The following is a 12,261-nucleotide window of genomic DNA, read 5'->3' on the forward strand; positions in this document are numbered from 1 at the left end:
TATATATAATACGTACATTTTACATATATATGTATGCATACATGGATAAAGAAAAAAATCAGTTAGGAACATAATCAATTATAATTTTTTAAAATAAATTAAATATTAAAATCTTATCCAGACGCACGTGTGTGCTGCCATTACTGCTCTTCTAACCCAACATAAAATCCCAAAAGAGAGGAGATGCCTCCAAATGACTCCCAGTGATTTATTTTTATGTTTGATTTCAAGAAAGATTGTCTCAGTTAAGAACTTAATGAGACAAGAAATAGAGATGGTGTAGACTTTAGGTATGATGATGACATGTAAGGAAAAGAAAGGAGGGGTTGGGGAATGGTTGCCAAGATTCACAGCTGAGATGCTGGATTTAATGAGGAGTACAATTACAAAGGAAAGCAGACAATAGTTAGAACAGGCACATCTGCTGGTTAGTCACTGCCTCACAGATGCCAATGTTTGTTTTATTAAAAATAAAACAAGATACAAAGAATAACAAACTTACATCTTCACCAGGTTTGCCTGGAGGTCCCTCTGGTCCACGAGAACCAACTGGCCCCTAGGAAATTAATATATTTGTTGAGAAGTCAGGTTAGCCATCACTTAAATATCTATTTACTTCATTTCAAAGTCTGGTTTTACAAAAACAGATGTAGAAAAAGGACGATTTTATGCCTAAGCACATTTGCTCAGCTTTGTGGTGCTCTTTCTAACCATCCTGACTCTAGAAAACCTGCATTGTATTATAAGAAAATACAGGATGGATTCTTTAGGAAAAAAACCCAAAACATTAAAAATCACAGTTGCTGTTTGCTTCAAATCTCTGGCTCTTGCTTTTACTTTTGTTTCATTTTGTTGCCTCAAAAAAAATATTTTCATCATCCTTTTTATAAGTTACACTATCAGGTATGGTTTTACCAGTGCCTAACCATTCTCAGGCCTGTGTTGGAAAAGTGAGAATGATTGTTTCTAATATAATCATTGCTATTCACATTTAAAACAACTCAAATTCACTGATCCATGACAACATGCTTTAAACAGCACAAGTCTTCACTGAAGTTACTTAATAGTTTCAGCTGAAACAACATGACAAAAATTCTGTTCTGAAATTAAAAAGTATAGCATATTTGCAATTCTGTTGTAGAAATGTTTGCATTTATTGGTCTTACCATAGGTCCTGGATCTCCAGGTTCACCAGGTGGGCCTGTGGGACCAGCACCACCCTAAAATTAACCAAAGATTAATACAGTTACAAATTCCAAAAGCAATTATAAGGATATAATTTAAAATCCATGACCAGGAAAATCACAGCCTAGGGCTGAGAGTCTGGATTCTAATTCAGAACCAATTCACATTTCCATAGGAGTGAAAGTTCCCCTGAAGCTGTAGATAAATTCTGTGCCATACACAAACCCCACTGGAAACTTAACACCATGCCAATACTGAAACAAGAACAGTCTCCATTTTCATTGCTGCTCACTCATTAAAAAACAAGTTGGGTTAAAACCCTGTTAAAGATCTAATAAACTGTTCTTTTGGAGCCAATTCCTGTGTATGGAGTCCATCTGGAGCAGAGCCCTTGTTTAAATTCCCTTCTTGGTGAAGGTGCACTCAGCCACAAGTCACTGAGGATGGACACTGCCCCAGAGATGCACAAACCCTTCTCACCACAAGCTCTGCCCTCATCTCTGACCAATTTAATCCCCTCAGGTGAAGCACTCACTTGTTTTCCTTGGAGACCCTGAGGACCTCTTGGACCCACTGGACCCTGTTGAACACACAACTTGTTACACACTGGAAAACAACCTTTCCCAAGTAAGATTCACTCTAGAAAGGGCAAAATGGCCTGATAGTGACCACCAGCATTTCTACAGCCTGAAAGGTTTCTACTCAGAAAACTGGCGTTATGAAACACAAACAGATGTTGAATGAAATCTTCAAAGTCCAAAAGCCACAGGAGTGTAATTTCATTAGCAGCTGAAAATACGGACTTGGCTGCTTCCTCCAACCTCACAGTCTCTGGAATCACAATAACCAAAGTGTCTGTCCAGCTCCATGAAAAAAATGTAGTAACAAAGTAAGAGTTGAGGGGAATAGTCTTCACTTGAAGGGAATGTCATTACCCAGATGAATCTCATAATGGAATCAATGACAAATTAAATTAATCTTCTTGTTCTCAGTCAAGCTGAAAAGCAGTAATTAAAGGATGTGTTTAAATGTATCATACAAACCACCAAAAGAGCTCTCCAAATCATTGTGGTTAGTTACACAAAACTCAGATTGTCCCTCAGAAAGTGCCATGGTACTTTTAGGAACAATCTCAAACCTAATTGTAACTTGTAACACAAAATATCAACTTATTTGAAAGTCATTATCTTGGTTCTAGGAATACAAAAATATCTATAACAGACAACCATTCATTTTGAAAGAAATTCAAGAATTATGTCTTTTAAAATTTAATATATTTTTTACTATTTTTTAAAAAGCGAATGTAGAAGAGTTAGCAATGGGCCATTTAAAAAAAAAAGCTAATGAACATTAGAAGCAAAACATTCTTTCAGCTGTCAGTTACCCAGTTTACAAGAGAATGAAAAAAGAATGTCACATAACATGACAAAGAGCAAGTGAGTGCCAACTGACTTTAGCAGACTTTGTGTAAGGCCATAGATATATTAATATTAAATTTAATCATATTTGAGAATGATAAAAGAAGAGGCAGCACAAGAGATGCAACACCTTGAGAAAAACTGAGTGAAAGGATTAAGCAAAACAATTAAAGCAACAGACAGGCCAAACTGGACAGACTTGTGGAACAAATCATTTTATGTTCATAAAGCAAATTCACTGAAGAGAGACATTCATCAAAAAGTTCTTTAAAGAAATCACTGCAAAAGTTAGTCCTAAGGTAAAGTATCAGCTTATCTTTGGAACCTTTCACATGGCACTGGAACTGATTATGAAGGCTACTTGAAGGGACTTGGATAAGATTCAGGTGGGCAAACTCATGGGCAATACAATCACTAAAGGATGGTTTCCTTCAGAATGGATGTTAAAAATATCAGCGAAGAGGGTAACAGTATTTCCAAGATATCAAATGTGAAGAGAGGTGCACGAGGGCAGAGAGGTATTATTAAGAAAAAACCCCAAGAGTTCCAGAAGAGATAACTTAGGGTGGTTATCTCTTCAGATATCTCTTCAAACAGCTCTCAGAGACAACAGAAAATTTCAGTGTTACCGTTAAGTCCCCAGTGCACTCAAAGTAAAGAGCATATCTAAATAGTGAGGGATGCCAGTGCAAAAACTGGACTGACTGGAGAGACAGAGGAAGTCTGTCTTGAAACAACAAAGCACAGATTTGAGTTAAGAGTTGGTTTTGAACGTAAATTTTTTTAATTACTAACAAAAAACCCTGATTTGATGTCACATGTGAAAAGAAGTTACATATTTGTTTATTCTGCTTTGTGTTATACCTGACAACTTCAAGTCACTCTGCAATGAGCTGTTTTTTTCTCCTGTACCTTACTCTTAGTAGCTGCTAAATTTCAGGAGAGATGATAGAGGTGGGAAAAGAAGTTGTCATTTAATAGAAAAAAACTTTTTTCCCCAGGTACTGTGCAAAACTCTCCTAGATTATACTGTACATCCAGGTTCTAGAGGCACAGGAAGCTGTAGAGGATGAATTCCCTTTCAGGTTTTTGGACATGCAATCCACTTCCAGCATCTCTTACAGTACAGGGCTAATGTGGTCTTACCACTGCACCAGGCATCAGTCCCATCTGACTACCAAGTCCAGACTTCTCATCCAGTCCTGCCATCTGAGCTGAAAAGGGCTGGAAAAATAAGATGGATGATTTCAGCTGTAAGTTATGTTGATGGTTTGTAAGGCAAAAATCCATGCAATCACATCTTCATCATTTAACTTGCTTTTGCAGTGATAACAGCTCAATTCTTTGGTTTAAACACTAAACCAAAATTTATCTCTCCTCTAAATATGAGGTGTTTAAAGCTTCAAAGATTTATTATTATTATTCTATTTCCACTTTAATATTAAAAAAGTATAAAATTATCAAAAAAGAGGAAAGCCTCCCACTAAATTAATTACATTTTTTCATGACTTACAAATCTAGACCAAAACTGCCATATTCCTTCATGTTTTCTAAGGCTTTTTTTCACTTATCATGCTTCAAGTTCAGAAATATCTTAAGGTAAATGGAAATGTAACTGATTTCATTATGACAAATTAGAATTTTTAAGCATCTTGCCCTTATCCAGCAAAGCTGAAAGCCACTGCTGTTCCTATTAATTAACAGAGACCAATGAAGGGAGAAACTTCAGTGCCCTCCTTCTTATGCAAGCAAATAGTTGAAATCAACAGTTTTATTTTGCTTCATTCAGAGCCAGAGCCTCATTCACAGCAGGCCAGAGCTGAGGTCAGAGACAGGAATACAAACAAAAAATGTCTTAGATTTCCAGCCACACCTTTCTTCCATTTTTCTGTGGAATTCTATGTAGGATAACAGCCTAGCATCCATTATGGTGCTTCTGTGATTCTAAGAGATTCCTGTGTGCTGAAGATATTTACTTGGGCTGAGTCTACTGCATTCAGAACTGCTGGGAAATGTGTCTAGGTCATGAAATGCTGCCCAAAGTTGCAAGCTATTGGCCTAACATGAAGATTGCAGATTTTTGTCACCATAACTATTGTTTTCAGTAACTTCTCAGGAACAATGGAATGAGAAATCATAACAGGCATCAAAACAGCAATAAATGCATAACTGAATACACTTGAAAAATTCAAAGATGTATTTAATTATCAACCATAATTAGTATCCAATAGAGGGAGGAGGAGAAAAAAAGTTTTGCAGAATACCTTGTCTGTATCTATAAGGCTGGTTAGCACTGCTTTCACAAACAATTTCTCAATCTTCTCAGTGTTTGTCTGAATACTTCCAGCAAGAAGTATTATCAACCACATTTTAGTTTCTCTCATTAGTTATTTCTAATTCATTTATCTTAATTTTTACTTTTCTATGTTCCTAACTTGGTGCACTCATTTCCTCTGTACTATTGCTCAGATGCCTTGGCTGGTGAAAGTAAAAGAACCCTTGTGGTGGTTCTAGATTAGGGCAATTTGGCTTTGCTAGATGCTAAAATCTGCTGTGAAAGGTGCATCCTTTCCCAGGTTTCTCGCATTGAACTTGTCCCAGTTTTTGGCAGAATTTGCAGTGCCACTTTCTGCTGCCCCTCATGACTGAGAGACAGAAGTGGGCACAGCGTTCCATGGTCACAGAACCAAAGGAAAATCACCATTTATGCAAATAAATATCATGTGGATGTGGCCTAACACTCCACTTTGAGCTAGAGCAAATGTAAACTTACCCTGCTTATTCCATCTGGTCCTGGGTGAGTGGGATGCCCTGGAGGACCAGGGTCACCAGGCTGGCCAGGGATACCAGGTTCCCCATCAATCCCTTGAGGACCACGAGGACCCTACAAAGAAAATCAGGAATGCCAGCAGTGTGCAAAGGTATTCACTGAAATCATTGTAACTGGCAAACACTTGCCTCTTTGGGATAAATCTGTATTTCTACAGAAAGATCTTCAAAAAAACAACATCCCTAAAGCTCTGTTCCCACCCTCAGATCAGAAGCACTGACTGAAATTTATCATGGATCCAACAATTAAGTAAACTGTAGTAATTTCTATCACAGGCTTTTTTAGAAACTCAGGCTTCCTATCATTCCACACTAGAGTATACTATTCCTCAAAAACCTCCTTGCTTTGCCCACTGTATAGAATGAAGTTAATTCACTTTTAAAATGAGTACAGCTCAGGTAAGTGTAAATATACACAGAGGCTTAGGAAACTCCAGAGTAATGCTGGATTTTTAAAGCCTACTTGATATCATGAATGGTTTAGCCAGTTCATAGCACTGTTGAATTCTTAACACAGTTGTAATGCCAGAAATGCAAGGAAAGTTACCTGGCGTTGAAGCCACCTCTAGCCAGTATTTACAGAATAGGTTAGAGCCCATCCTGTAGCTCTCATTTTAATGTGTCTCCCACTTTTAATTCCCAAACTGCACTCAACTCATATAAGAACTAGAATTAAATATGGAGGCAACTAATAAAACATTAGTGGAGAAAAATGAGTAGGTATGGGACCAATACAGACATGCTTCAATCATAAATACAGGCTTTAAAGTGCTTGTTACTACTTTTCTTCATTAGAATAACATGCTTGACCAAGGCAAGATAAAGTTTTAGACTATGTAATGAGCTCTTCCATTTTAAGGATCCTTAAACATAGACTTTTAGAAGCCTGGCTCACTGAGTCATCTTTTCAAACACAATTAACAATCAGACTGCTGGGATTTCCATGAGGTGAGGGCTGTGTCTGCAATATATTTCAGTGGAATTTATGTCTGAAGTGGTATGGTTTGAACTAGTATGGCTCACAGAAGGAGCAGTGAATAGATGGTATTCTGAACAAATGTGAAGATCTGTGCATCTTGGATGGAAGCAGAACGTTTCAGCACAAAACTTCATTCTTAAATGTATCTGTTATAAACACAAGTACACACTGCCAAATCTAAAAGTGCTTACTGTCCCAAGGAGGAAAAGAATGAGATACCTTATTTGTTTGTTCTCAAAACAAAAAGAAAACAAAGCTAAGCATTAGAGAAAAAAACCCTACAAAACCACAGCTTGCTATAAAGAATTTGGCAAGTCTGTGTCCTTGCTGATTTTCAATACCCACACAAGACACCTTAACAAAATCTAATAGAGAAAAAAAGCCTTTTTAAAATCCTTTTTATAAAAGGACCTACTTTTTAGTCACCAAAACTCAAGCTGGTTCAAAAGCAAAAATGCAACTACATACCTCAATACCAAAAAGTCATCAAAATGCATGTTTGTATTTGTAGGTAGCTAGTGGTATGTAACCAATCTGGTGGGTTTTTAATAAAATATTGATTACAATTTATTTATTTTTCAGCATTTATAGATTATATGTATAGAAAAAAACCCTTCCGTTTTCTTTCAACAGTTCAAGGTCAGTAAGGTTTAAAAAAAAAAAAAAAAAAAAAAAAAAAAGAGGAAAAAGGAAAAACATTCTCACAAATGCCACGAGGTGGCAGCCTTTAAACACAATTTTCTCATTCTGGCCCACTGCTGCTGCTGGTCAGGAAACAATTAAAGGTTTTGCTTATAATAAAAAAAAAAAAAGGAAAAAGAAGCTCACGGTAGGACACTCCCAAATTTCTATTTACTCAAACTGCTACTGCAAGTAAAATTGAGTGTAAATCCACATGGAAAGAAAAACATATGAATGGGTCTGAGGATGTCCAAGTTTATTTTCTGTCCTCAAAAGACCATTTGTTAACAACTAAAATGTCATCATTGTCCAAAACTCCCCCTCCCTAGATGCATTCTAAAAATGCAGCCATACTATTCCCTAGCTGTCTCTCACTGTTACACTAACAAAGAATCTGGTATAAAAAGTATGCTAATATTCCTGGATCAATTTTACATCCAAGGGTCCTGCTTTTGTAAAAGGTGGAGACTCACAGCAAGGCTGAGTTCTTTCTGCTCACTAGTCAGCAGGAGCCTGACTTTAAACAACAAAAAACAATCTGAAGAAATAAATAAACAGCTTGGAAATGTGCTTAGTGCATTAGTAACATCCCCAGTCAGTAATGTATTTAACCAGATTAATTTTACAAGAGCAGTCTGTACAAGATTATCTGCTCCATGAGGGGTTTTTTCCATAATATAAACTGCAGGTGTGAGCTAACATTTCTTTTCCACAAGTAAAAATAAACCCCTACACTAGCAGTCACTGTGTCTCAGTGGTCTTGGTCTCAGACCCACACTCTGGCATACACACAGCTCATCAAAAACTCTGATGGAACTTTTGCAAAGAAGCTGACAATTTCTCAATCCTGTGTTATTCCTCGAAAGCTGAATAATAACCTGTGTCAAAAGGACTCAAAGCCATTTACAGCCTCTTGGGATTTTAGGTACTTGTGGCCACCAACCACTCTGGATGAATGGCATGAATGGCAGGGATGAATGGCAGGGAATCAGAATTTATTTAACATCTCATTGGGAATACTGCACATAAGGAAAGCACTTCAGACACAGCCCCATTCAGAAAACACAAGTCAAGATTTCTCTGTGCACCCCAAGATTGCACAAGGACTCCAAGAGTTCTATTAAGCATTTTGATACTCTTTCTTCTGACAAATGTCTTCTGGAGATCTGAAGAGCAGCAGTGGCTTGGCCAGCATCTCAGAGAGGCTGCACACTTCCTTCACTGCTTTAACAACGTCATTACCACCTCCAGACAACAGGCACACACTGGAAACAGGGCAAGGGAGTCTGAGTTAGGCCTATGCCTAACCTCAGTATTGGCTTGCTGTCTCCTGAGGGTTAGGAAAATATCCACATTGAAATTACAATGATTTGACTCTCAAATCTGCTTTTAGCAGCTTCTGTTCTTCAACCTAGCTTTTTGAAAAGGAACATGTCATCTGGGGTATTTTCAAGCACTCCTTTTTGGCCTTTCTGTGGTTCTCCACATGTAGACACTGAAATTCCCTTATGAAGTCTTTATTTCCACTGAGCAATCCTGGTTACATTATTCACCAGCATACCAACAAATGTAGTCACATATTAACTCCTGCTAACTTCTGAGCTTCCTGCAGTGCTCTGAGCCACGCAGCTCACACTGCTTCTGCTGCACAGCAGTCACCAGCAAGCAACCATTGAGTTCTAATCAAGAGAATGTGATGTTCTAGTTCTGTCTGAGAATGTTTGTTGAGAAAGTATGGCTGTGGTGGAATTACTGCTAAACCCCTGTCCATTTCTCAAAAAATTCAGGGTTCAATCTACCCCAGTAATGATGAAGTACAAATGTTTTCCTCTTTGTTACCTGATTCCTGGAAAATACGAGGACAGTTTTGGTAACTCTAGAAGACATGGAGACAGTTTAAAGCCATTTAATCTTTTGAAGTTGCTTCAGGTACTTTATTTCTGAGATATTTAATAACTTACAGGTCTTCCCTTTGGTCCTCGTTCTCCTCGTGGACCTTGTGAGCCTGGAGGTCCCTAAAAGAAAGACCAGAAACATTAAGTCTCTTTTAAACTACCTAATGATTTTAAAAGCTCTGCAAATATGAAATCCAATGCTTATTTGAAAAATAATTTGTGGGTCTTTTCCTACATCATCATGAAGATGACAGCTATAATAACCAAGTATTCAATATTTCTTCTCAACTGGACATTGCCTGAAGGGAGTAGAACCATGATGCAGAGATCTACAGAATGGTTTCATCTCTCATGTGCTTCATAGGTTAATCTAGCAGAGGTTTTCTGAATGCTGGGTTTGAGACACCCTCCCTGCTAGTCCAGGACTGCTCTGTGGTCAGCCACAGCACAGAGCATCCTGCAGCTCCTCCTACTCCTGCTTGGACCCAGCTGGGGAGGCATTCCCCAGCACCCAGCACTAAGGACCTCAGATGTCCATGTGCCACAATCCATTCACTCCAGGCATGGGCTGAACTGACACTGGTAAAAACATCCCATCATCTTCTTGCCTCCTCAGAGCCAGAGGCTCTGCAGATAGCACCCACTGAGGGGTGGAAGAATCCAGAATCCTCCTTCACATCACCCTCCCAGCACAAAGCAGGCATGGCAGGCAGTGGCAGATGCCTCATCAGAGAAGCAGAAGATTACAAAGTACTCACGGCTGGTCCCGGGCGGCCTCGTATGCCCGAAACCTAGAGCAGGGAACATAAATTAAAGTCACCACATGTCATGGCTGCATCTGTCCTGACTGCCCTACAGAAAATCAGTCATTGAAAAGCAAATAGCAAGGCAGGACATTAAAGTACCAAGCATGCTAAAAGGCTTTTTAGGGAAAAGGGGGAAAAAATGTAGTTAATATAATTTGCACTAGTTATCTTTTTCCAGTTTGCAGTCTTTTTATTAGCAATGTGAGTAAAATCTTAGAAGGATCACTGCTCCTCTAAAAAAGATTAAATAAATAAGTGAATTACAACTGTTTAGGTTCAAATTATTGATTATTTAAATCTGTTTGTCTTCACACTAGAAAGGATTAAATAGGTAACGAAATTATATTTCACTCCTTTCTAGATACTAATTTACCATTACACTTCTACAAAAATCTAACCATAAAAATAATTATGGCAGAACTAACAAATAATAGGAATTTCTAATGTTATATATGTAAAACAGCATACTTAATTCCACTCCTTTCATTCCTAGGCTGTATGGTTTTGTTGTATTTACTTTATTACTGCAATTCTGTTTTAAAGCACTAATATGTGCACTTCTAGGGTGTGCTGATGGATGAAGAAAATAGTGACTTACAGGTGGCACTATTCCAGGTTCTCCTTTTTGTCCCTGTAGGAAAAAGACACCAGAACATCAGATGCCAGAAAAGAAGTGCAATTACCAGTACCAGTTTCAGCAACACCATCCCTGTGACTGTGATAAGAGTAAGGCTTGCTTAAAAATACAACAAGACTAATTTAAAGTACCTGTGACAAATAATCCGTATTATTTTCATGACTAAGGACACTGACTAAATGAAGGCCATAAATTAACATTATCCTCTAGCTGCATAACATACTGCCTGAAAGAATAATCAAACTAAAAAAACATGAAACTTTTCTGTTAGAACTGCTAGAAAGTGCTAGAAAGTACATTGGAGCTCTGTTGTTGGATGACTTGATTCATGTGAAATACAGAGCCTAGAGCAGTCTTTAGAGTCCATTTCTTCAAGATACTAAATTAAAATACATATCATCAAATCCATAGATATAGAAATCCATCTGCAGCCTAGAGACAGGTTATAATACAATGATATTGCATAGCTTCAGAGTGAAGGACAACTGCAATTGACAATTGACTTTTCTTTGAGTTGAATGTGTTGACAATGATTACATCAAATAACTGGGTTTAGACCCACTGGTGGTAACTGGTTTTTTTAAGGAAAAAAAGAGGGCTTTGCAAAGATAAAAAATGTCCTGCCTTGCTTACCAAATAATAAATAATAAGGTGGGTACAGTGCATTTATTTCCATAAACTAAAAGTTATGGATCATCTAAAAGTTATTTCAATTATTTCTTGCAGTTGCTTACTATCTTAGAAGCCTATTTATGGGAATGCCTTTACATTTCTTCTGTAAGAGCAGGTCTTCCCTTTATTTAATTGCACACAATGAGAGAAGCTGCCCACAGAACCTTGGCTCTGGGCAAGGACACATGACTCCAGTGCCACCTCCTGCCCACTGGGCAGCTCAGCCTCAGCACATAAACCAGCTGCAAGCCTTATCAGTTTAGCATCTACTGACACAATGGTCCCTTCCCTCAGCCTGTGGCACTGCTAGAGGTGACACAACCACACTACTCCAACTGGAATTCCTTTGATGTAGACAGCAGGGATTTTCAGCCAGGGGATTCTCTATATTAAGATCAGGATTTCTGCCTGCATCCCAATGTTTTTTCATGTGGACTGCAATCTCCCTTGCCACCAAGGAAGGCCAAGAGAAAGAACTATATATTTTTAACAGAGATTATGTGTGTCTTTTATGATATGCTTCAAGGAGATGCATGGGAGTATTTTAATGGTAGTAATACATTACAAAAAAAGTAAAGGAAATCTTACCTTTCTTCCTCTACCTATGAGAAAGGACAAAAGAGGAAAAGAGAAGAAATTAGTGATTTTACTCTGAGAGACAGAATAGTAAGAGTTGAGTGAAGGTGTTGTACCTAGAGCCATCCCTGATCCTGGAGACAGAGGATCACCTACAGGGAGCTGGGAGAGTTCCCAGGGACACACATACTCCCTGGGTTGGGTGTGAGGAATCACAACACTGTGCAAAAATGTCCTCTAATTCTCAGCCTTTGTCCTCATTGCACAGAGTAACAAAAAACACATTGGGAAAGCAGAGTATCTTGTGAGGGATTGTCAGATGCTGGCCTAATGACTGACAGGAAGTCAAGGGAAGCTTTATTACTGACTCCAACAATAACTGTTGATGGATCCACAACATATTACATGGTATTTTTCAGAAGACAGAGTTCACAGAGGGATTTTTGGCCTTTTTTTTTTTTTTGTAGAAAGCACCTGCACTACCATGAGTGTGCATTCAGAGCCATATAGCCACACTCATGCCCACAAAAATCCTTCATAAAAAATTTTATAAATGCCTTGAATAACAATAAGGAATTTGGGA

General features: G+C 38.1%; 1 protein-coding gene across 1 annotated transcript in view; it reads right to left on the reverse strand.

The window, feature by feature from the left end:
• COL5A2 (collagen type V alpha 2 chain) overlaps positions 1–12,261 on the reverse strand; it is a 98,270-nt gene that overhangs the window by 35,094 nt on the left and 50,915 nt on the right. The window contains exons 3-11 of the mRNA XM_066553142.1: positions 11,691–11,704; positions 10,392–10,424; positions 9,746–9,778; positions 9,054–9,107; positions 5,377–5,487; positions 3,750–3,827; positions 1,721–1,765; positions 1,167–1,220; positions 503–556 (exon numbers count right to left, since the gene is read on the reverse strand). Coding sequence (XP_066409239.1) covers positions 503–556; positions 1,167–1,220; positions 1,721–1,765; positions 3,750–3,827; positions 5,377–5,487; positions 9,054–9,107; positions 9,746–9,778; positions 10,392–10,424; positions 11,691–11,704 — 476 coding nt within the window. The remainder of the gene's footprint in view (positions 1–502; positions 557–1,166; positions 1,221–1,720; positions 1,766–3,749; positions 3,828–5,376; positions 5,488–9,053; positions 9,108–9,745; positions 9,779–10,391; positions 10,425–11,690; positions 11,705–12,261) is intronic.

The sequence above is a fragment of the Molothrus aeneus genome, chromosome 7 (assembly GCF_037042795.1).
Source record: "Molothrus aeneus isolate 106 chromosome 7, BPBGC_Maene_1.0, whole genome shotgun sequence".
NCBI lineage: Eukaryota > Metazoa > Chordata > Aves > Passeriformes > Icteridae > Molothrus > Molothrus aeneus.